General features: G+C 35.5%; 1 protein-coding gene and 1 long non-coding RNA gene across 4 annotated transcripts in view; one reads left to right on the top strand and one right to left on the bottom strand.

The window, feature by feature from the left end:
- VWA8 (von Willebrand factor A domain containing 8) overlaps positions 1–26,246 on the top strand; it is a 294,919-nt gene that overhangs the window by 6,459 nt on the left and 262,214 nt on the right. For all 3 annotated transcript variants that reach the window (XM_032496061.1, XM_032496060.1, XM_032496059.1), the window contains exons 2-4: positions 7,649–7,726; positions 20,350–20,480; positions 23,724–23,834. In XM_032496061.1, coding sequence (XP_032351952.1) covers positions 7,649–7,726; positions 20,350–20,480; positions 23,724–23,834 — 320 coding nt within the window. The remainder of the gene's footprint in view (positions 1–7,648; positions 7,727–20,349; positions 20,481–23,723; positions 23,835–26,246) is intronic.
- Positions 719–20,597, bottom strand: LOC116668519. The gene is made up of 3 exons (XR_004325625.1): positions 20,520–20,597; positions 6,744–6,748; positions 719–730 (listed from the first exon to the last, which is right to left on the bottom strand). It is a non-coding gene; the product is annotated as an uncharacterized LOC116668519 (long non-coding RNA).

The following is a 26,246-nucleotide window of genomic DNA, read 5'->3' as shown; positions in this document are numbered from 1 at the left end:
ACTATCTCTATCAGAAAGTATCAGAAAATTTACATTATTTTGGGGGAAGGTATAGCTCAGTGGTAGAGTGCATGCCTAGCATGCACAAGGTCCTAGGTTCAATCCCCAGTCCCTCCATTAAAGAAATAAACAAATAAAGCTAATTACCTGCCCCCACAAAAAGAAAATTTACATTATTTCTTTATTGAATTTGTATTTCAATTATACTTATTCCTCATAATTTTATCTTAATTTTTTTATTCTGAAAGTTTTATCTTTATCATATTTTCTGCAACAAAAAGTGTCCAAATGTTAAAATGTTTCTATCATTACAATTATTAGAATACAGTTGTTCAAAAGAACATCAATATAGTCCAGATTTTCTTAAAAACTAAAATTTTGTGGAAACACACCTGTTAATATCACTTTTCCCCAGTTGAATATAAATTGCTGTAATTAATATTCCTAATTATATTTTATTGCTAGAATATAAAGACTTTTTATATAGCAATATCACTTAATTCTTTGCAAGCTTTCTAAGTTATAAGCCACAAATAATATGTTGATTTGTTATCAAAATGACATATATTAGGAGCTGTGTTGGCTTTTTTTTTTTTTAAGGCAATGTAGAGCTTTATTTATTTATTTATTTATTTGGTTGGGGGAGGTAATTAGGTTTTTTTTTTATTCTTGGAGGAAGTACTGGAAATTGAACCCAGGACCTCATGCATGCTAAGCATGTGCTCTACCGCTTGAGCTATAACCTCCCCCCTCAAAATGATATTTTTAATGGCATTAAATCAACTGGCAACTTGATTATAGCCTTTTTTCAAGTTGTTTGGAGCAAAGAACTGGAAACCATGTGACTTGCAAGTGAAGTCAGTGACCCAGCCAGGAGAATGATTCTGCCTCACTTTCTGGAAGTTCACTGAAAAGGCTTCACCAAAATTTATCAAATGACTGTGGTGGTTTTCTCATTAGAGGCTGCTTTCTGCTTATTTATTCTAATATGCTCAGAAAGAGTTGTTAAAATAAAACTTCCATTCAGCATACCTTTGCCAATACAATATTCGTTGAGAAAATTCTTTTACCTTACCCCATATTTAAATACTTTTTAAATCAAATTCTTAGTTTTCATAATTAACAAAGGGAGGTTGTACTGTCAATTGAATCAGCCAAATTAGACTTTCTGACAGAAAAGGTATTTTTCAATTCAATTCAAATGAATGTGTTAATATATTTTAAAGAATGTTATGAAAACCACTGAAAAATAAATTATGGGACGTATTTTGAAGGCTAGTTTACTAAATTCAGTAAAGGAATGCAAGGATAAAGGACTCTAGTGGTTACATATTTAAAGGATTTCATAATATATGATAATGCAGGTTAGTGTTAGGGGAGGGCACATGGAAGTGAGGATCTGAAAACTGGTCCCCTTCAGACTGTCATGCTCTGTCCCCTTGGAAAGTGTTTATGTACCCTGATTTGAAGACTCATTCTAGAGGAGCCATAATGAAAACAGTGAAGTGTGAGAATTACCATTATAGAAGAGTGGGCCAGATACTATGCTAGCAGAAAGATGGAAATGGAGTGACCGATTCTTGATGGAGGTGGAGATCATGCAAAAGGAAAAGTTAGGGTAGGTTCAGCGGGGAGATGAAGATATCTGAGGAGTAGTCCTGTGAAGAAAAAGCAGTGTTCCTTCAGGGCCAGGGGAATAAAGCATCAGTTGCTGAGATAGGAATACGAGAGGTAGAGCTGGTTGGAGATGGCTGGATGACACACACAGAATATAGAGTTCTGTTTTTCTCATGTTAAAGTTGGGGTGTCTCAGGAATATGTACATAAAGTGTCCAGTAGGCTACTCACAGATATGAGCTCAGGAGAGCTATCTGAGTCAAAGTAGATATTTAAGAGATTAATTATATGCAGGTCAAAGGTAGGCAATTGATATGGATTAGATGACTCAGTAAAGTGTACTATGGTAACCACCAAGAATGTCCACCGTTAAAGCATGGAGGGCCAGTGCCTCACCCACATGAATGTCATTTTGCTCTTTGCCTGCAGCAGACATGGCTAATTGATCACTGCCCTATCTTAATGAGTTCAATTTCCACTGTGATTTCTTCTTTAGGTTTCCTTTTAGAAGCCTGTTGCTTGATTTTCAAATGTTTAGAGATTTTCCAGTTATCTTTTTGTTATTGAGCTCTAGTTTAATTCCATTTTGATCAGAAGGTACACTTTGTATGATTTCAATCCTTTGAAATTTATTAAAACTTACATTATGGTCCACCCTGAGATCTACTTTGGTGGATGCTTCATGAGCATTTAAAAAGAATATGCATTCTGCCATTGTTGGATGTAGTGTTCTGTAAAGTTTAGGTTGAGTGGCTAATAATGTCTTCAGGTCTTTCATCTTTACTTCTACACTTGGTCTTAGTCAAAAGGTCAAGAAGCCATTGTCCTTACTTCTATATCCTTCTGTTTTTTTCTCCTGCTTTCCATCACTTACCGAGAGAGATTAAAATATCCAGATATGACTTTGAATTTGTCTCTTCCTACTTTTAGTTCTGTCAGCCTTTGTTTTGTGTTTATTCCCCAGCCCCCTCTTTGCCAGGTCACCACCATAGGCTTGCTGTGTCCCTCCACAAAGTGTCACAGCTCCTTTAGGAGTCTTTCTAAACACAGTCACTCTCTGTGCATGCTCTCTCCTTGCTCCCTCAGGCCTGGTAGTGGTAATGGCTTTCTAGTCCCAGGGTACTGCACCATCCTTGCTGGTTTTCCCAAACTCTGCACACACCTTCATAAATGGTTCCTTTATTCTCTCCTCGATTACTTGATTTGAACATACGATCAGTTTCTTGCTGGGGCCCTGACCAATAAGGGATATATTTATGAAAAGTATTTCAGTCAGTAGGAAAATCCAGTGCAAAAGCCTGAAATGAATGTATGTCTGACATGTTCAAGGAATAGTGAGGAGACCAGTGTGACTGGAGTTGAGTAAGTGAGGAGGTCACTAGTAGGAGATGAGCTCCTAGAGGATATGGGGGAGCCAGGTCAGAAATAGCCTTTTAGGCCATTGCAGAGATGAGGGTTGAGCAGAAGACTGGTGTTACTTGATTTCTGTTTTCTTATATCACTGTGGCTGCTCTTTTGAGAATAAACCATACTGTGTAAGAGCTGCGACAGGAGATCTGTTAGGAGGTAAGAGATAATGCTGTTTAAATGAGAGAACGAATTTAAATAGTAATTCCCTAACTGTCTTGGGTCAGCATTGGGGTAGTAGAGGATACAGTGAGAAGTGGGCAAACTAAATATATTTTAATGATAGAGTCAGTAGGATTTTCTGTTGGGACGTGAAGGGGAAAAGTTAAGAATGACTGATACCATATATAGAAAACCCTGAAGACTCCACACAAAAACTACTAGAGCCAATAAACGAATTCAGCAAGGTAGCAGGATACAAGATTAACATACAGAAATCTGTTGCATTTCTTTACACTAACAATGAAATATCAGAAAAAGAAATTTTATAAAATCCCTTTTAAAATTGCATCAAAAAATAAAATATTTAGGAATAAACCTGACCACAGAGGTGAAAGACTTGTATGCTGAGAACTATAAAACATTGATAAAGGAAATTAAAGATGATTCAAAGAAATGAAAAGATATCCCATGCTTTTGATTGGGAGAATTAATATTGTTAAAATGACCATACTACCCAAAGCAATCTACAGATTTAATGCAATCCCTATCGAATTACCAAAGAAATTTTTCACAAAACTAGAACAAATAATCCTAAAATTTATATGGAATCACAAAAGGCAATACTGAAAAAAAAAAAAAAAAAAAAAAAAGAACAAAGCTGGAGGCATAACTTCCTAGACTTAAGGCAATACAAAAAGCTACAGTAATCAGAACAGTTTGGTATTGGCACAAAAATGAACATATGGATCAATGAAACAGAATAGAGAGCCCAGAAATAAACCCACACACCTACAATCGATTAATCTTCAACAAAGGGGGCAAGAATATACAATGGAGAGAAGACAGCCTCTTCAGCAAGTAGTGTTGAGAAAGCTGGACAACTGCATGTATATCACTGAAGTTAGAACACTCCCTCACACCACACACAAAAATAAACTCAAAATGGCTTAAAGACTTAAACATAAGACAGGACACTATAAATCTCCTAGAAGAGAACATAGGCGAAATATTCTCTGACATGCACCATAGCAATGTTCTCCTAAGGCAGTCTATCCAGGCAATAGAAATAAAAGCAAAAATAAATGAATGGAATCTAGCTAAACTAATAAGCTTTTGCACAGCAAAGGAAATCATAAACAAGACAAAAAGACAACCTACAGAATGGGAGAAAATATTTGCAAATAATGCAACTGACAAAGACTTAATTTCCAGAATATATAAGCAACTCACAACTCAATAACAAAAAAGCAAACAACCCAATCAAAAAATAGGCAGAAGACCTAAACAGACATTTCTCCAATGAAGACATACACATGGACAATGGACACATGAAAAATGCTCAACATTGCTAATTATCAGAGAAATGCAAATAAAAACTACAATGAAGTATAACCTCACACCAGTGAGAATGGCCATCTTTAAAAAGTCCACAAACGATAAATGCTGGAGAGGGTGTGGAGAAAAGGGAACCCTCCTACACCACTGGTGGGAATGTAACCTGGTGCAGCCACTATGGAGAACAGTATGGAGATTCCTTAAAAAACTAAAAATAGACTTACCATATGACCCAGCAATACCACTCCTGGGCATATATCTGGAGGAAACTCTAATTAAACAAGGTGCATGGACCCCAATATTCATAGCAGCAGCATTTACAATAGCCAGGACTTGGGAAGCAACCTAAATGTCCATTGACAGATGATTGGATAAAGAAGATGTGATAAATATATACATGGAATACTACTCATAAAAATGAAATAATGCCATTGGCAGTAACGTAGGCCTAGAGATTATCATACTAAGTGAAGTAAGCCAGAAAGAGAAAGACGAATATATGATATCACTTAATATGTGGAATCTAAAAAGAATGATACAGATGAACTTATTTACAAAACAGAAAGAGACTCATAGACATAGAAAACAAACTTATGGTTACAGGGGTGGGGCAGGGAAGGGAGGGAGGGATAAATTAGGAGTTCGGGATTTGCAGATACTAACTAGTACATATAAAATAAAAAACTGTTACCTACTGTATAACACAAGGAACTATAATCAATATCTTATAATAACCTGAGAGTATGAAAAGGAATATATGTATAACTGAATCAATATGCAGAAATGAACACAACATTGTAAATCAACTATAAAAAAAAAAGATGCAAGCCATTAATACAATATGTGAGATTAGTATTGGAACCCAAGGGACTCTTGCTGCTCCTGTCCCTGGGTAATGCTCACATATAGCATAGTGAGAAACAAACGGTATTTGCTTGACTTCTTAATAAAAGCTAAAACTTAAAAAAAAAAAAAAGAATGATTGCAAAATTTCTGGTCTGAGGAGTGGGAGGATTAGCAGAATTGGGGAATACTGTGGGTGGAGCACATTTTGGTGGAAAGATCAGAAGTTCAGTTTTGAGTATGTTAACTTAAAGCCGGCTGTTAGGCATCTCAGAGTCTGCTGGTATCTAGGTTTGGAGTTCTGTGGTCTGCATTAGAGGTATAAACTTGGGAGAAAGCAGTATATTAACTGCAGTTAAAGGCATGAGACTGGATGAGCTCATCAAGGAGAGGTTATAGATAGAAAGAAAAGAGGCTACAGCTGGGCCTCCGCACCCCTTGTTAAGAAGTTGAGGAGAAGAGGAAGAAAAGGCAAAGAAGACGTGAGGGGTCATCATGAAGTAGGAGAATGGGAAAGGAGGTGAGGGGGCAAGGAGGAGAAGGCGAGAGAGGGACAGTGTGGTGGAATCCACTCTGGAAATCACAGTGGTTAGCTCTTCCTGCTACCTGTATACTGTGGCAGCCAGTCTGTGGTTAATAACATGGGCTTGGCCAGTGAGATGTCACTGCCCACAACTTTGAATCATGAGGGAGTTATGCAAAGGCTGCAGGAACAGTTCATTTATGGCAACGTCTTATCAGAAGATGTATCTGAAGACTTCAGCTTTGAGTCATGACTTCTGCAGCTTAAGATAGTGTTTTTCTAACTTTCCTACGGGTTTGAAAAGTATCAAAATCAAACAGGGGAAAACGCTGTCCTCTGATCACGGTGTCCCATGGTGTGGATCTAGTGGTGGCAGGGGTGGTATCTCAGGGAGTTTACCCTGGGGCGTGACTTTGTGTTTCCTGTTGCCTTCCCTAACATACCGTGGACTAGTTTCTGAGCCTAGGTCTCTTCATGATGGGTTCATGGTTCCTGTGAGCTATTTCGACAGAAACCCCAATGGCCTTTGACTCAGCTGGTTTGAGTTGGACTTTCTGTTCCAGCAGTTATGAAACAGCTCACAGGAACCATGGGTTACTTAGAGTCAAGATTAAATGAAATAACAGAAATAAATGTGTCTATAACAATATTTACCAAATAGCCAGTAGTTATAAGTATTAGCTGATGTCTAGATTAATTCAGAGGGAAATTCCATTGATTTGCACTCTAAATATACATGTCTTCTCTATTAAAAAGTCTACCGGTGTTTTATACAATGTTTCTACTTATCTCTCAATTCACCACGTACCTCTAATATATTCCTTCCTCTGTAAAATTTTTTTTTGTAGATATACACATTTCCTTGTTTGTAAAGTGTCTGTTTCACATATTTGTGAAATGTGTAAAGTTAGAAGATAGTAATCATTCAACAAATGTTGGTCGTTGTTACGATCATGATTTAAGGGTTTCGTCTCCAGGACACCTCCCTAGCTCAAAACTGACAGTGCTGAAAGATGTGTTTTGCACAGCTACTTTTTCTAAGTGCTTTTGAGCCCTTTCCAAGTGAGGTTCCAGGGGCAGATGAGATCAATATGCCTATTTTGCTGTTGGAGAGAACAAGGCAGAGATTGTTTGGTTTAGTCCAGCACTTTAGAAGATCAACCAGAAATTGGTGTTACTCTAAAAAATTAGAACCGTGTAGAAGTGACTAAGAGCTTTTGCTTTGTTTTGTTTGTTTCATGTAGGAATTCTTGAACAAGCCCCACTGGGGCTTTGTTCTTTTATGTACCTAGAAATGTTGAATTGTAGGGTTATGTTGCAAAAGAACTTGAAGTTGTATGTAGTAAAAATAAGAACCTATAATAAAGATGTAAAAAGGTTGCAGATACATGTTAACAACACCACTTTATGGATGCTTTGGATGACCTTAATCACAATGCATCCTTCTGTATTGTTGTTGACTTTTTTAGTATTGCTATTAATGAGAAAATCAAGCTGGTTAATATATTTGATTGTGTTTCACATTTTTTTTTTGCTAAAATAGCATTTAAAATGTGAATTTCACCAATTCTTCATGTCTTCTTTGTGTATATAACATATACTATGGATGCCAGCTTTAGCGCATAGTGATGACTTAGGTGTGTCTATGGTACCCGACACATCCTCCTCTGTAGGTCAGGAGAACCACTGTTGCCAAAGGCCTAGTGTGTTGTTTTCTTCCTTGTCTCTTGTAATGGCTCTGTTTCTTTATTCTCTTTTTAGATGATACAGTTAATATTGGAGATGTATCCTACAAGTTGAAAACTCCTAAGAGCCCGGAACTTGTGCCACAGAACTACAGTAAGAAATAGTCATTTATTTATGAATTTATCATTTTGTATCACTTCACCCATGAATAGTTCAGTGAAATACTTACTTTACCACATACTATTGTTCTGTTTTATAATTGGAATCAAATTTACATTTAGGAAAATGAACTGATCTTAAGTATTCATTTTGGTTGGTTTTAATTCTATAAATCTGTATAACCGCCAGGATTGCTCTCATCACCTCCAGATGTTCTCTGTGCCCCTTCCCCTCTGCCCTGCCCCGGAGGCCGCTATTCACTTCTCCACCTTGGTAGATTAGTTTTTCCTGTTCTTCAGCTCTGTATAAATAGAATCATGTAGTATAGTTTTGTGTGTACGTATCTGCTTTCTTTCCATCAAGATAATAATTTTGAGGTTCATCCATATTCCTGTACCTATCAGATTGTTTTTAATTGCTGAATAATATTCCATTGGATAAATATACCATAATTTGTTTATTTGTTGTCATGTTCATGGACCTTTGGATGGTTTCCATTTTTGGACTGTTGTGAATAAGGTGCTGTGAACTTTCCTGTACACGTCTTGTGATCATATGTTTTCACTTATCTTGAATAAATAACTAGGAGTTGATGTGTCATAGGGTGGATTCCTGTTTAACTTTATTAAGCTCTGCCAAACAGTTCTCCACAGTAGTTGTACTGTTTCACCCTTTGACCATCAGTGATGTTCCACATCCTTGCCATCACTGGTATTTCTAGTCTTTTTTATTTTACTCATTCTGTTAGGTATGGTCATGGTTTTTGTTTTATAACAGCTTTGTTGAAATATAATTCATATACCATAAAACACCTTTTTAAAGTGTACAACTCGGTGGTTTTTAGTATATTCATACAGTTGTGCAACCATGCCACTGTCTAACTTTAGAACATTTTCATCAAGCCAAAAAGAAACCTCATAACCCATTGACAGTAATTCCGTTTCCTCCTCTTTTTCCTCCCCCCTCACCCTCCCGCCAGCCCTTGTAAATCATTAATATACTTTCTGTTTCTATGAATTTGCCTATTCTGAACATTTTCATATAAATGGGATCATATAATATGTAGCCTTTGTGTTTGGCTTATTTCACTTCCCATGTTTTCAAGGTTCATCCATGGTGTAGCATGTATCAGTAATTCATTCCTTTTTGTGGCTAAATAATGTTCCATTATATGGATATATCACTTTTTGTTTATTTATTCATCAGTTGATGCACATCCTGGGTCATTTCTACTTTTGGGCTGTTACAAATAATACTGCTATGAACATTCGTATACAAGTTTCTGTATGAACATATGTTTTCGATTTTTGAGGGGTATGTACCTAGGAGTAGAATTGATAGGTCATAATGGTAACTCTTTGTTTAACATTTTCAGTAATTATCAAACTATTCTCCAAAGAGGCTGTACCATTTTACATTCCCACCAGCAATGTATAAGAGTTCCAGTTTCTCCATATCTTCACCAATACTTACTATTGTCTGTCTTTTTTATTGTTGCTGTCTTCATGGGTATGAAGTGGTATCTCATTATTGTTTTGATTTGCATTTCCCTAATGACTTGCAGTCATTTCTTTGCTCAAAATCATGTCAATTCTTTTCTCAAAATTCTTTAAAGGATTCTCTAATACTTTAGGAACAAAGATCAGTCCTTATCTTTAATGATCTAGTCTCAGCCTCATCTGTCAATGTCCTTCTTCTATTCTGTGTTCCAGTCATTGGGCACAATATTAAATATTTTTTTGTTCACTCTTCAGATTTTTCCAGGAGACTGGTGCTCCTTGAGGGAGAATATCTCACTTTTATCCAATATAAATTTCCATTGACTTTACCTCCTAAATGGCTCTGTGATCTATTCTCTACACTTTGTCCCATTTTTCCTTTACTATATTTTTTTTGAGTTTTTTTTTTAGTCATAACTCTAGGGATCACAATTAACACTTTAACTTAAAACAAACTTGTTCAGATTAATACTAATTTCATTTCAGTAGTCCACAAAAACTTTGCTCCAATATAGCTCTGTTCCCTTTGACTTCTTCTGTACTATTATTGTCATGTAAATTATATCTTGATATATTAAAAGTCTAATGACACAATTTTTTAATTATCATTTTATGAGGTTGTTTTTTAAATCAGATAAGAGAAGAAAAGATTTACAAACAAAAATATGTTTATATTATTTTTATATTTACATATGTAGTTTCCTTTACTGGTATGCTATTTCTTTGTGGGGATCTGAGTTACTGTCTAGTGTGCTTTCATTTTAGCCCAAAGGAAGGACTCCCATTGGTATTTCTTTAAGGCACATTAGTTAGTGATGAATTCTCAGTTTTTGTTTGTATAGAAGTTTCTTAATTTCACCTTCATTGTTTGAAGAATTCTTGTTTGGCATTTTTTCCTTTTAGCACTTTGAGTATGTCATCTTACAGCCTCTGGCCTCCATAGTTTCTGGTGAGAAGTCAGTTATTAATTTTATCAAGGATCCCTTGTATATGATGATTCATTTTTCTCTCTGCTATTAAAATATTCTATTTGTCTTTTGATACTTTGACTATGATGTGTCTAAATCTAGTGTATCTCTTTGAGTTTGACTGACTTGATGTTTGTTGAGCTTCTTGGATGTGCAGATTTATGTTTTTCCATCATTTTGGGGGAGTTTTTGGCAGTTATTCATCATTATTATTTCTTTCTTTGCTCATCTCTTTCTGTTTCTGGGACTCCCATTATGCACATGTTAATACGCTAGATGGTATCCCACAGGTTTCTGAGGCTCTGTTAATTTTTTTTCATTCTGCTTTCTGTTTCTTAGATTGGATAATCTCAATTGATTTATCTTCAAGTTTGCTGGTAATTATGCCTGCTCACTTCTGTTGTTGAGCACCTTTAGTGAATTTTTTCATTTCACATATTGTAATTCACAACTTCAGAATTTCAGAATTTCTATCTGGATTTTTAAAATAATTTCGATTTCTTTACTGATATTTTCTGGTGAGAGATTGTTGTCATACTTTCGTTTAATTCTTTAGACATGATTTCTTTAGTTCTTTGAAACTATTATGTTTATAATATTATAAAATTTCTAAAATTATAATATTTATAATAGCTAACTTAAAGTGCTTGTCTATTAAGTCCAATATCTGGCTTCCTCAGAGATAGTTTTTACTGACTGATTTTTTCCTCTGTGTATGAGTCATGCTTTCCCATTTCTTTGTGTTTGTTATACTCTTTTTTGAAAAGTATACATATTAATTAGTATAATGTAGCAATTCTGGAAATTGGATTTTCCCCTTCCTCAGGGTTTGTTTTTACTCCTTGTTATTTGTTTAGTGACTTTCGTACACGATTTTTTTTTAAGTCTGTATTCTTTGTCATGTGCAGCTACTGAAGTTTGTGCTCAGTTAGCTTAGTGGTCATTCAATGATTGGACAGACATTTCTTAAACGCCTTGAGCAAATAAATTCTCTCAGCCTTCACCCAGCAATAATATCTATTTTAAAACATATAAGCATATGCTTTGAATGAACATATTCTTGTATTTTGTAAATGACTTAGGGGCAAGTCCCGAAGTGTCTGTTTCTAAATATAGGAAAACTCCCATAAATTATACAAAAAACCCCCAGAAAAACAAGAAAAACCCTCAACATTTTCTGGTTTACATACTTTCAATTTTTATTATTGTTTGCATGCATCTCTCACATAATAATTTTTTTTTTAAATTTCTTTTACTTAGTTATTAGTAGCTTACCCTTTGAAATTTATCAGGAGAGAATTTATACTGAAGGCAGTTGGATGGTCCATATACTGATTTGCATTTTCTATGCTTGCTATCCATTCATCCTTGTTCCTACCATATTTACAACGTAAGTATCCTTATCTGTTATTGTTTGTATATCAAGATGATGACAGCATATGTTTTACCCAGTAGTAAATTGTTACATTGTCTCTACTAGTCTTTCTTATGAACAAGTGTGCCATTTGTAAGAAAAGGACTCTTTGGAGTTTCGTTAACTTGAAATAAGAGTGGCTCAGTTAATTAAGTTAACCAAAATCTCACATGGCCACATTAGCATTATGTGGTTGCTACAGACTGATTGGACACATAGGTTATATTGCATAATATAACATGTTTTTATGCATCTATTTACTGTATTATGTTCAAATATTATATTCTTTGAACTTTTTCTCCCTCTCTCAGGGACTGTTTCCAAAATGGGAAAATTACAGTTCATTCTTGTTACTACATGATTGATCAGAGATTATGGGTTTTTATTATGAGAGAACTTTGATGTGTTTTTTTCTCCTTCGGAGTTATTTCTTTTAAATGTGTTAAAATATTTTGGAAATGGTGTTTTGTTGAAGTTTGATATCCTATTACTTTCCTTCCCATATTTATGCTTCATTTGAGCTTTTTGCCTTTTGAATATTTAATATTTTCACATGAAACATAAAATGATAGACTTTTATTAAGGAAAGGAACTTTAGCAATTATTATCCTCTCTGAAACTCATTTCATAGCCGTGAAAGTAGGACCGCAAGAAAGAGGTCAGAAGACTAATTAATTAGTAGCAAAGCCCAGATTTCCTGACTTCCTTTTGGTTTTCTTTTTATCATCTGCTGCAGTGTCTCTGGCTACTTGCTTTAGAATAAGTCCTAAGATGTTAGAATTTAAAAGTATAAAGGATTATTGAAAAATATTAAAATAGCTGAAGCATGGCAGTGCTATTTTATTTCTATCTTTATTAAAATTATTATTCAGCACACTGAAAATCACTGTTATCTTTTAGTAATGAGATAAGTCACAATGTTGAACTGTGAACCCTGATATCCATATTTAACATCTATTTAATGGAATGGTAGAAATCCTGCTAACTGGAATAAGCTATAGACTAGAAATTTCTTAAGTGGAAGTCTAAAATTCAATTAAAAACCACAAAAAAGCAGTATCATCTCATCAAAGTAAAATTTCTTAATTTGTTAACCATTTGATTGAGATAATGAATACTTATATTTTATAGTTAGTTGTCAGCTTCTCATTTGAACTGTTTCTGTCTTCACAGCATTGGGGGCAGCAGGACATCTTTTTAGCTCCAGTGTCTAGCACAGTGCCTGGCACATAATAGACCCAGGAGTTGGACTGTTCTTTAGTTTTTTTATTATCTAGGTCTTGTCACCTCCTGCCTTGACCATTATAACTTCCGCTTATCATCTTAGTCCCTAGTCTCTTACCTGCAAGTGTTGAAGTGGGTAATTGAAGCTTTTTTGCCTTTTTGTATGAAAACCAAATCTCAAGGCTTAGATGAAATTGGCAACTGTTGAAAAGGGGTTCCTTCATGTTTTTGTGCTTGAAGTTAAACTATATTGTATCAAAGCTGATATTTCTTCCAGGGTTTAACTTATGAAGTGGTGCTCCAGGGTAGCAGGTTTTCAGTAGATGACTTTAAACCTGACCACAGAGTTTTATTTCTGCTTCCTTACATAATCTCCTTGTTACAGTCAGTGAACCAATTATATGTGAGGTCATTTAAGGTTTACTGGACGCACTGAACTCTTAGCCAAGCAATTAGGGCCCGTAAAGATTTACAGCAAGAATTACAACATTGTGCTCTTAAAATGGTGAGATTTGGCATAATTAACAGGATGAGAGATTTCTTTCTGGTGATGGGAGTGGAAACTTTGTCTTTAGTTTGTAAATAATTTTAAGAGGTTTGAGAAATTCATCAATGTTATAAATGACAGAATAGCATGGGAAAACTATGTCATTTTTGTGTCAGGGTAGGAAATGTGGAACAGTCATTGCAGCTACTTGTCAGTTTTAATGAATTAGTGACAAAGGTTACACAAAAGGCCTCCAGGGAGGGGTTACCTAAGCTTCCTTGACTTAGTAGTGCTTGAAAAACAATCTGAGAAGCAAGGCCTCCAATCCTTAAGATTTGCCTTATTTTTACTAGTGCCTTAATTGCCTCTCATTAGCCAGGAATTTACTTTGAAAAAAGGATTTCATTTGAGATTCCTTTAGATATATTTTAAAGAATAGAGCCCTCAACAGAAAGAGTCCTGTCAACTTTTAATGCTCTTTAACGTGCCCTGAAGTCTCTACAACAATCTGTATTCAGTGCCTCCTTCTTCTTTAGTCTTCTTTCTCCCAACGACCATATTGAAGATGATTTAAATTTTTTGGATTATTTTATTGCTTTTTATTTTCTATTTAATGACTGTTGCTGCTTTCTGCAACTTTCATTGCAGATGTGCAATTTTTGAGCTATGTAATATGTTAAATAGGCTTCCTTGGATCCACTTGGCAATTTAACCACCACTGATGACATTGTTAAATGAATTTAAGTAGTAAATCCCTAACTTAAGAATCATATTTTAATGCATATATAACATATATCATAAAGAGGTTTAATATCCCTACTATACCAATATATCTTATAAATTGGTGAGATGCATCATATGATCGGTAGAAAATAGACAAAGGATTTAAATAAGCATGCCACAGGACAGGAAATTCAAATGGCTAATACGTATATGTACATATGTTATAAGTCTGCTTAATAGTTAAATGCAAATTATACAATAAGATACCAATATTTATACTTTTTTTATGCCAAAATTAAACAGTATTATAAGAGGGAGTATTATAATGTCCAGTACTTACAAGATTGTAGGGAGATGACATTGTCATACATTGCTATAGGAGTGTGAGTTCATATGACTTGTTTGGAAAGTAATATGGTAGTAGCTTTTAAAATAAAAAATATATCTTTTTGATGTAGCAGTTTCTCTTTTAAGTTCTATCCATTAAGGGAAAAATCAGTACATAAAAAAGAATATTTGTACGCAATATATATTGCAGCATTTTGTAAAGAACTTTTTTGGGGGTTAGGGGGAGGTAATTAGATTTATTTATTTATTTGTCTTTAATGGAGGTGCTGGGGATTGAACCCAGGACTTCCTGCATGCTAACAGACACTCTACCACTGAGCTATAACCTCCCCTTATTGCAACATTTTGTTTTTGAGAGTGACGAAAATTAGAAGCAATCTGAGTGCATCAATAGAGGAATGATTGAATAAATTATTGTATACCCCTATTATGGAAACTTCTGCAGCTGTTAAAAAAGAATAAATTAGATTTACATCTGTGGATCTAGAGGGTGTCCATGTGACATTGTTAAGCAAAAATTGAAGACCGCAGAGTAGTATATAAATATGATACATTTAAAAAAAAAACTTGAAACACCCTTTGCAGGCTGTATTATGTCTCCCTGTATTATGTACAGAGAAAAGTGCGGAAGGCCAGTCAAAGAGCCTGGTAAAGAGCATGTGGTAAATAATGAGGACTTTGGTTCTGAACATACTGCGTTATGTCCCCTGCTCCCGGCTTTTTCCCCTTGGTGTCTGTTATATCCTAGAACAGAATGATCCACGATCGATAGGTCAGAGTTTAGTAAATGAGCACGTACTTGCAGTGACATTGTCTGTGAGTCTTTTGAAGTCTCTTACTGTAATGTGGTAACAAATGCACGGGAGTGTGGCAGGCCTGGGTTCAGATTCTTCCTGAGCGATTTTGTAGGATGACTGTGGTGAAGAAAATGAAATGCCTTGGGAAAGGGCCTACTACAAGCTGTACCAGTTAGGCAGGTTCCTTTCTCCTTTGTTTTTTCAGGATGGGATCTAGGTCCAGACGGTGATTTGAGTGTAAGCCCAGGAGCTCATTCACAACCGTATTGTGCAGCCTGCTGTCCTGGGTGCGCACCAGGGAGAGGACTGTGCAGGTGAGGAAGGACCTGTAATGTCCTTCCATACCTAGTTCCCACTGGCTGAGGGGCTGGACCAGGTGCTCCACCTACAGTCTCCACGGTAACTGTACTCAGTAAGCAGTACTATCCCTCTTTTGAAAAAAAGGAAACTTAGGCCCAGAAGATTCAGAACACTTATCCAAGGACACTGATAAAGGACAGGATGAGAAATCACAACTAGGTCTGTTTAGCCTCAAAGGTTTTTTTCTTTCCATTATATCATGTTGCCTCTTGGGCTAATAAGAAAATGTCACTAGTTTAGAAGGATTTTTTTTTAACTTTCTTTCTTTTTCTTTTCTTTTCTTTTTTGGTTAATGGAGGTGCTGGGAATTGAACCCAGGACCTTGTGCCTACTAAGGACACTCTCTACCACTGAAAGATTTATTATAACTGAATTTGAACTTTGTATTATTTCCTGAAATTTTCACTTTAATCTTTATGTATATGACATATTTGAGTCTGTGGAGGGAGAAAATTATAATTTATTTTCCTTTAACAGAATTATTTTAAAGCCCTTGAATATGCCTGAAACAAGCATTGGCTAGGAATTGAATAAGGAATTTAGCCCAACAAGAACCAGATGCTTTACTTTTCTATAGAGAAGGAAATCACAGACTATAGACCCAAGCTTTCTGGTGTAACTCTGACATCAGCTTGTCATTATGTGGACTCCTGGAAGACAGCATCTTGTGCCTGCAAATGCTGAGGTCGGGGACTTCTGTCATGCGCTGGGCTGTGTTTATAGGTTACACACAGCAGTTTGGCAGGTTGTTTTGCAGATGTTCATAATGTACAGTCTTACGTCTTGTTTCTATTTCTGGAACACTTTTAAGTATGACTCATGTCTTTTTGAGGCCATCCTAAAAATACAGCTAGTTTCAAGCATTAATGTAAAATACACCACAGACACCACACAGCAGTACATAATGCTTCCTCTCAGTAGTTCAGTGCAACTTCCTAACAAATTAAATATTTTCTTTGACAAAATACCCTATACTAAAAAAATGAATAAATAAAAATGGGAATTTTTTTTTAAGATGTGGGTTCTCTGATAACATAAACAACAAAATGAATTTGAAATTTTAATAAAAGGAGTAAAACATGGTATTGTTGGGATCACCAAAACCCAAGAAATAGAATTAATATCCATAAAGGCAAATCCACTAAATTTGATGGAGTCCTGTGAGGTTCAGACTTGGAGGGGAAGTCTTGGACCTGAAGATAGAGCCTGTTAAAAAGGTTTTGGAGGGGCAATAGGGCATAATGGCTGGAGTACAAGCTTTGGACTCAAACAGCTTAAGTCTAAATCTTGGTTTATGTGCTTATTAACTGTGGACAAATGATACTACCATAAGAACTTTTATTTTCTTATTCATAAAATAGGAATAATGATTATTTAACAAATGCTTATGCTACTACTGGACATTGTTCTAAGTGCCTAATTTAATCCTCATAACAGCCTTATAAATAAGCACATTTATCATATCCATTATGTGGATGGAGAATTTAAATAACTGGTTAAGCTTACACAGTAAACAGGAGAGTTGGGGTTTAAAGAGTTTGACTCGAGTCTGTATCACCTACAGACTACATGCTGTAGTCTGCTGCCTTCTAGGATGGTTGTGGGATCTAAATGAGATACTGCGTGAAAAATCGTTCGTATTACCTGACATATGACAGGAATGCAAAAAACTATGGCTATCATTATTACTGTTATTAAGGGAAGACAAGAGAAGGGAAAAGAAAAGGGCTTTCTGAAGGTATAACATGGACCACAAGGCCAGCCACAGGAATCGGAAGCTGCTTATGTGTCGTAAGAAACTTACGCAGAATTGAAATACAGTGGCAGATGTTCCCAAGTGCCTCCGGCAGTCATGGGGTAATGGCAGCACTGCCATTGGTTGAGAACCACAGCTGAGGGGTAGGAGTGGAAGAAGGGATTGCTGAGAATTGTTCAGAATGCCTGAGGCCGGTAGTTCTCAACACTCGCGGATCATGCCGAGTGGAAGACACTCCCACGAGCATACTCAAAGTTCTACACAATTTCCAGGGTTCCAGCTTTCCAAACTCCGTCTCCACGCCTTTCTCTCCCACCCAGGAAAGTACACTGGTGTACAGACTGCTCTGTTGTTATAACTTTGATTCTCCTTCAGTTTGCTAAGAAAAAGATAAGTTATTCCTAAACTTTAGCACTTTGTTAACACTGACAGCTTGTGAAGGGAAGGCCTCACATTTGATTCGAAAATGCTGCCTTCAATTTTAAAAAATCTTGAAAATAAATATGAGTGAGTCCCAAGGTCAAGGCATTCAAAATGGAATGGAACTGTATTGGGACCCTGTCATTATGGATAGTTACAAATAGTTATGAATAATAAAAGGTGGGAGGAAACCGAAGAGACCAACTTGGCTTTGCCTTGTAGAACTTTGGAAACTTCATCTTTTAAATAGTCAAATCCAGGTAATGGAAGGTCAGGCAAATTGCCAAAGGTGAATACAAAGAAGCAACACAAAACACTAAGAGGAGTGTAGAGAAGGCCTGTGGCCAAAGTAAACTGAGATTTGTGAAAATATGAAGAAAAAGCCTGAAATGTGTAAGTTTTAAATTATATATTTGATCTCACAGTAAGAAGAGGTAGCAGATCTGCAGCATAGGGAACACTGTAATTTTACTGGTAGAGAAATTAGAGCTTCTTAACATTTGTTTTGTTTCAAACTTAAACAGCAAGCAGATGGACTCATGTAGAAATAAGAGTAGACCATATAGTTCAAAGATTTAAGCCTGGAGTGGGAAAGAAAATGGTTAAGTCGACATCTGATAGTTAGGGATGAGGTTGACTTTCCAAGCACAGATGAATTGCTTCCCAGCATTGTGGAACTCCTTGAGAGACTCTCAGAGGTGAAGGTCTTGGGGCAGTGTTTATCATTGTTGCTCTCCCAAGGACATTTCCCCCCAATTATCTCTCCCCAATCCCATGAAATTCCAATACCATAGATACATTCTATATCTGTTTATGCATAGTGCCCCTTTAGGGGGCAATGGACCATTTGTAATATCTAGGAATCTTCCTTCAGTTTTTGCTCCCTTGGAGGTGATATGTCCCCATGCATGTTGTAGAAGCTTCATAGAACAGGAGAGAAGCCACGCACCACTTGGGTGATGAGTCTCCTCATTTTCAGATGTGGAAGGACTTGCCTGGGAGAAGTTATAAAATGCTTTAGTGTGACCCCAGTGATGTGACAAACGAACCAGTTTGCCCAAACCTTGTCCTTCATCTTCCCACCATGATAATGAAAACCAGAAATTAATTTTTTCCCAATGATTAGATGTTAACTTCTGGGAGGGAAGATGGGGAGCCACCCTAGCAATATTACGCTGTTGGTAAGGGACAGGGGAAGCACAGCTTTACTCCTAGGCAAGTATTCTTAGTGTGAACTTTTAATGCTTTCATGACCTTACTGGGTGATTAAACAAAGTTTAAATATAGAACATTCAATACCTACAAAAGACTTTTTATATTATATATATATATATGTATGCATATATACATACACATATATACATACATATACATATATATCTATATTGTGTGTGTGTTTATGTATCAAATGCAACTAATAATAAAACCAGCTCTGTGCCCATGCCCAGTTTAAGAACTAGACTATTATGAATGCCATTAAGTTATCCATGAGAATCTCTCTGATTTCACGTCTAGGTGTCCTGAATTTATCATCCAATTGCTTTTTCAAGCACTGTTTCATCACTTCTGTATGTATTTGTAATGAATTCAATTTGCTAGTTTTTTGAACTTTATCAAAACAGTGACATTAATATGCGATTTATTTTGTGACCATTTTTTTGCCCTCTTCAGAGTTAAACATATTGTTGGAAGAAGTGGTACTTTATTCTTGGGTTTTTTTTTTTTGGTTATATAATATCCCACTATGTACATTTTATCCACCTCCTGTCTCCAGTTTTATTTTTATTTTGAATGACACTGCTCTGAGTATTCTGTATGTCTCCGCGTATAAGGCTGAGTTTTTCTTGCATACCTGGGAAAGCACTTGCTGAGTCACTAGGTGACTTACAAGTGAGCAAACATAGATGCATTGTATTAATATAAACATTCAAAAAATATTTAGGCAAAAGATGAGTGGATTGATGGGTGATTTAATGGTAGACTTAGAAGGGTATTACATGGAGTAGTCTTCTGTTCCCAAGAGAGCTGGTGGAGAAGAGCAGACCTCGATTCTAAAGAAATCATTTAAGTCCCTTAAACCTGCGTCAAACTTTCACAAACTGAAATTTGAGAGCTCTCACAACCCATTGCCTACGTAAGTTATAATTTAAAAAATTTTTTTCAAGACTGATAATCATTAATTGCTTGAGATGATTCAGTCACATTCCCTTTTTAGAACAAAAGAGTTGGGCTATAAAATTGTGGCAAAGAAATGGTACTAGTTGCTCATATACCCTTGAAAATCACTTTCACTCCTTTAGTGACACTAATAGGTGGTGGTTTAAGCATTCTCACAAGTTTTTAAATGTGAGATTATGAGACTGTGATGTATGAAAGTTTGTCCTGTTTTAACATTAGGTAATAATGATTTTATTGTAAACAGCGTGAAGATTCACCAGACGTATGTATGAGTGTATATGTGTCTATGTGTGCATGTGTATATATGCATAGGTATATATATACATACACATTCATATATACGTATATAAACTTAATATACTATCTGCATTGCTTGCTTGGAGATTTATATTATGTGTAGAAGCCTAATTTGCATTTCATTTTATGTTTTTTCCACCTTAAAGTTTCAGACTCTCTGGCTCAATCTGTAATTCAACATCTAAGATGGATAATGCAGAAGGATCTTTTGGGACAAGATGTTTTTCTAATAGGACCTCCTGGGCCTCTTCGACGCTCTATTGCTATGCAGTACCTGGTGAGCAGTCAGTTCTTGTGGATTCCTAAGGATCTTAACCTTGATAAGCTATTTTGAAAAATCAATTAAGAATTTACCAAAATATCAAGATGAGTCATTACTTAAAAAATGTTGACATTGAAGGGTGATTTATTTATAAAGCGTCTGGAATATGTTATTTGGGAAATAAATGTACATTTGCCTTTCATATCTTAAGCAAATTTTTGCTGTGAGTAGAAAATCCTCCACTTCCAGTAGGAAAGAAATCCACTTAAATCCAGGCCATGAGTAGCAGATGGAATCAGCAACTCTGAGATTACAAAACAAAACATAATTTTATACTACTCAGGAAACATTATTTTATCTTTGGTCCACATTTTGAAAAGCCAAATAATTCTCCTGACTTTTTGATGTTATATAATCTTTAAAGAGAACCCAGGGTTTCTAGAATCTCTCTTATGTGTTACGTGCACTCTTTTATTTTTCTTTAAATAGATGAGAAAATGAGTTCACAGAGATTAAATAGCTCACTCAAGCTTTATCCAGCGAGTAAATGATGGAGCTAGACCTCAAATCTCATATTGCTCCCCCTTTCTGACATGCTATCTTCTTAAATGTTTGATGTTCTCTGAGTACGGTTGTGAAGTGAGTTGAAATATTCAAATCTCAACCCAAATAAAAAAAATTTCCGGACTTTTTTCTTCCTACTTTGTCAGCATTAATAGGCATTGCTCTAAGGATTCAAGGAAGAACACTATCAGATGAAGGTGTTCTGTTCCAAAGACACTTTTTAGGATGAAGAGAGAAACCTTACTTAAAGTTTCCTTTTGTTACTTGATATTAAAAATTGATTTCTATGCTATTGAAATATACTTCATGTACTCTTTTATCTCAGTGGTGAATTTATTTTGGTGTTTCCAAAATCACAGAGGGCAGGAATGATAAAAATACAATGGGCAGATAAGAACCTAACTCCCCCTGGCTCATAAATTTCATAACATTTTTTGTTCCTAGAACCAGTCTGTGAGGCACAATGTGCCACTGTAGTGTTATCCTCACTTTATTAGTACACAAGGCAAGTGTCTTGCCTAAGAATGCAGAGTCAGCTACCGAAAATCCCAGGTCTAGGACCTCTTTAATTTTAAGATGTGCATTCTACCTGGCTCATCTCAGAGGCCACAGCATCTGACTTTGAGTTTGTTTCTGGCAGGATTTGGAAGCTTGTTAGGAATGTGGAAAGAGCCAGGTGAGGAGATTGTAAGAGTTTTGCTGGCTCAAAAATGCAACACAAGTTTATAAGTGTAAAGCCTGTATCTTAAAAAGACAATGACAACCAGACTTTAAATTGTGAACTAGAGCTGAGGCAGCTCTAGCAGGTGGAAGTCCACATATGAGAACTAACCTAAGCTGCTTTCCAAACTCTGCAGTGGGTACTACTGCCATGAGATATAAAATCTTATGCTTAGTAATAGCCAGAGTAGATGATGTCTTTAAAGGCAGAAATTTGGGGGCAGGCCTGTTGAACCAATGAGAAATTAAGTAGAAGTAATTTGATAGATATGTTTGTTTCATATTCAGTCATTTAAAAGGAGTTTTGGAGATAGTTCAAAAAGATGTGAGCAGACCTCTGCTACTGCCTCCATCTGCCATTCCTGGTGCTGTTTGTGAGCTTCAAACCACTTCTGTGAGGCAGCAGCTGAGGAGACTGGGCTTGTCTTGGCTGGTGAAGAGTCCTAGGAAGCTGTCAGGACTGAGGATAACATCCTTGGTGTGGCAGTTCAGGGCATTACTGCAGTACAATTTAATAGTAAGAGGCATACATCACCTTGTCAATCAATATAAATGACAGGGTTTTTCAGTGAGGGAGATTATATTCAGCCAGTCAATGAAACAAGACAGAAAGGCATTAGTGATGTGTTCCAGAAGCCAGAAGGAGGTATCTGTTAAAAGAGAACCTGCAACTGGACTCCAAAATTGTGCTCTCACAGACAATTCATTCTTATGTAGAGAAACATCATTTGCTATCATCACATCTTCACCACTATGGTGTATTGTTTTCTCTGTTTAAAAATTTTGCCTTCTTTCCACATAGACTGAAATTTATGGGTGCATGGGAACAGGCACATTAAAAAAATGAAATGACACCAATAATATATTTTTATCAACATCACATATAGATAAGATGGAGGAAAAAAAAAATCCCATTGTGTGGAAACGTCCCCTTTCACCATTATTGGCACATTCATTCAACTTTTTTCTTTATACACCTCCACTAAATTAATTTGTTCTCCTTTTTTAGTAAAAACATATTGTATGCCTTATTTGATTAGAGAATGTCATTGTTTTTAATTCAACATTGTAAAACCAAGACTTTTTGTACATAGTTGTTACATATAGGGCAAAATGAATTTAGAAATAGATAAATTATTCTAAAAGAAATAGATTCTTGATGGTTTCTCCTTCCAATCAAATGTTTTTTTGTGTCTGGAATAATTTCCTCCTAACCCCCCTCCTCTTTTTCATCTCTCTTCTTTTCTTTCTGGAATAGCTACGTCTGTCTTTCTCTCTCTCTCTTCTGTTGACCCGACTATTGATATTTACCTCATTTTCACACTTGTTAAAGTACCTAACATATTGTATACAGTTGGTAAACATTAGTGCATGGAGTAAATTAATTTAAATCACCCTTTTAAGGGGGGGAGGGTATAGCCCAGTGGCAGAGTGAGTGCTTAGCATGCACGAGTTTGTGGGTTCAATCCCCAGTATCTCCATTAAAAAAAAAAAACTACCACCCCCAAATAAATAAAAAATAAAACGTCTCAAAAAAGAATACTCAAGGAAAAAATTTTTTTAAATAAAATAAATTACCATTTTAAAAAAAAATGAACGTTGCTTACAGAAATGACTGTCATTTGTGTGAAAACCAAGTAATAGCCAAATGATTACTCCTGATATTTGAAAAGAATTCTACCAGAGACTTTAAGATTTATAAGATCCAATTTTAATTATTATTGCTTAAGTAGTAACTAATTAAGTTGTAAATTATTGGGTCCAGTCAAAGTAGAGCTCTGAGGAGAGATACATACACATTTTGATTAATGCCCAATTTATTTCATTTTTCTCAAAGCTGAGCCTCAAAAGGCTATAATCCAGAATTACATTCAAACTGCTCTTCTGTAGGGTGACATTGTCAAATAATTGGCTCCAAAGCATATGCTGGGGAGTTGATTTTCTATTGAAACAGTTTCACTCTCTGCTCTCCAGGAGTTGACCAAGCGGGAGGTTGAATACATTGCCTTGACCAGAGACACCACCGAAACAGACCTCAAACAGCGTCGAGAGATCTGCGCAGGCACGGCTTTTTACATCGACCAGGCACGTTCTTACCACCCTCGAACACGTGATTGTTTACTCCCTGACTATAAGAAATTGTTTTTTACAGTAGAAAAAGAGTAGCTCATGTGGGAGTGAAAGATAGATGTCCTGTGTTCTCTCTAGGCATATTTAATTTAGGTTTGTGGTTTCCCTATTCTCAGAAATGCCTTTTTAGTTTAGTTCTAAATAAGAAACCGGAGTTGAAATTGGTGGTTCTAAAATGTTAGCTGAAGATCAATATGCTGATTTCTTAGTTTTCAGGTGCTTCCTATGACTTGCCTATAGAAATTTGATTTTTTTAAAAAAGAATTAAGGAGATTTTAATATAAGCAATTCTATAGCATATTTATTAAAGTATTCTCAGTCCACAGGTCAAGTACATAAAGGTATATAAAACATAGTGAAATTAAATATATACTTCCAGGATCTACAGCTTTTTGAGAGGGGGTTTTTAGGTGCAGATTACCAACAAAAGTAATATTTTATGAATATTATAATGAAACCTGTTACACATTTCCTCGAATATGTTGCTTTTTTTTAACCTGATATTTTATCAGGAGCTTTTCCCCTGTGACATTAGATATGCCTCAAAAATATGACTTTTAGTGTCTAAATGATATTCCATCAGATAGATGTGACTTATTTATTTGACATTCCCATTTTTCTACTTTTCCATGTTGTTGGTCATTCAGGCTCTTTCTAAGTTTTCACTTCAGCTTATAAATAACTCTGGTGAATATCTCTGTACTTACATCTTATTATTTCTGATGATTTTTTTTAGACTTGAATGCTGGAAATATAATTACTAAGCAAAGGCTCTAGACATTTTCAAGAGTTTTGATATACACATATTGCCAATTACTTTCCAAAAAGGGCATTCAGCTCACACCCTCTTCAGTGTGCACTGAGTGATTGCCTCATGGATTCTTGTCAGCATTGAGTATTTCCATGTATGTACTTTGCCAAATTGATAGGCTTTAATTTGCTTTAAAAGATACTAACCAGTTTGAATTGTCTTTATGTTTACTGGCTATTGTTTTCAGTAAGATGTCAGTGAATTGAGTGGCTATGGAAAAGGAGAGAGGTACTGATGAAATAAATAAGGTACAGCTTGTCAAGAAAATGTTGATGTTTGTACTATGTTTGTCTATGTAAATATTTACTATAACTTATCCACTTGTTGATGTGAAGGTCACTTAAGGTTTTTTTTTTTAATGCATTTGCTTTGCTAAGCAGACTATAAGAACTGTTTGAAAAAAATTACTTAAAGAACAGAAATATGAACATATATATGACTGATATTGTGATGCTCATGAAGAAATAAGATTTTTTTTCTGCCATGTTAACTTTATTTGTCTTAAAAAAGCATAAAGTTTTGCTATTCTACCCCTTTAAGAATTTGTTACTCTCATTTTTTTCCTTACCTTGCTTGTTGACATTCTCATTAATTCTGCTTATTGTCATATGACTCCAAAAAGCTGGAGAGGAAGCCTATAAGTCATTATACGTTGCTTGCATTTCTCAAATATAAGCTGATACAAGTTAGGTAAGCTACAAAAATTTATGATTAGGTTTTTATGTCTGGCTGAGAGGAAATTCTCTATCCTCATGATAATTTGGGGAGTAGAAAGCCAGGATGGGGAACTTCAAATGATTTTTTTCAACTTTTCTAAGCCAGGAGCTCTTTCCATATTAGAATCTTGTTGATTTGTTTGACAATACTGTGAAGTTCCATAATGTACCATATACATATTTAATATTATATATAAAATGCACTTTAAACAATTATATAATATTTTAATGTATTCTCTTCTGTTTTGGGTTATTCTTGATTCTCTTTTATTAGTAGAAAAAAAATAAAGATTAACTTTTTTTTAATACACTGCTTTAATGTTACAGGTTACCGAAAGCAACTCTTAATATATTGAGTAACAGTGGTATTGATCAGAGGATGAGATTTTTATCTTGTATAAGTACCTTTTACTTCTTTAGCAAATAGGGGAAAAAGCATTTACTTGTTTGTTGAGAGTGACTGAATTCTGTTACCTGCACCAAACCCTTTGCAACTATATTGTTATAATATGTCCTGATTGTCACTTGGACAGTGGGAGAAGGTCTCTGTATTTCCTCTGGCCTCTGTTAGTCAGAACTCAGGCCTTGGCTTCTTAGCCTGTTGCCATCTTGCTCAGGCCAACTCTTCTCTACTCATGTGTTAACTGTTTGAAAGATTTACATAATTCATTTTAAAAAATCAAGGGAGATAAAAATAGCTTTCATTGAGGAGACCTCTGTTGCACCTGCTGCTTTATGTGACTACATTTAATCCTTAGGGTGGAGGTGGCTTCCCTATCTTAGAGGTGAAGTAAGTAGGAGTCTTAGAGGACTATGACCATACAACTGATAAGTAGCAGA

This window comes from Camelus ferus, chromosome 14 (assembly GCF_009834535.1).
Source record: "Camelus ferus isolate YT-003-E chromosome 14, BCGSAC_Cfer_1.0, whole genome shotgun sequence".
Taxonomy (NCBI): Eukaryota; Metazoa; Chordata; class Mammalia; order Artiodactyla; family Camelidae; genus Camelus; species Camelus ferus.
Note: the sequence above shows the minus strand (reverse complement) of the source record. Positions and strands in the feature narration are given on the sequence as shown.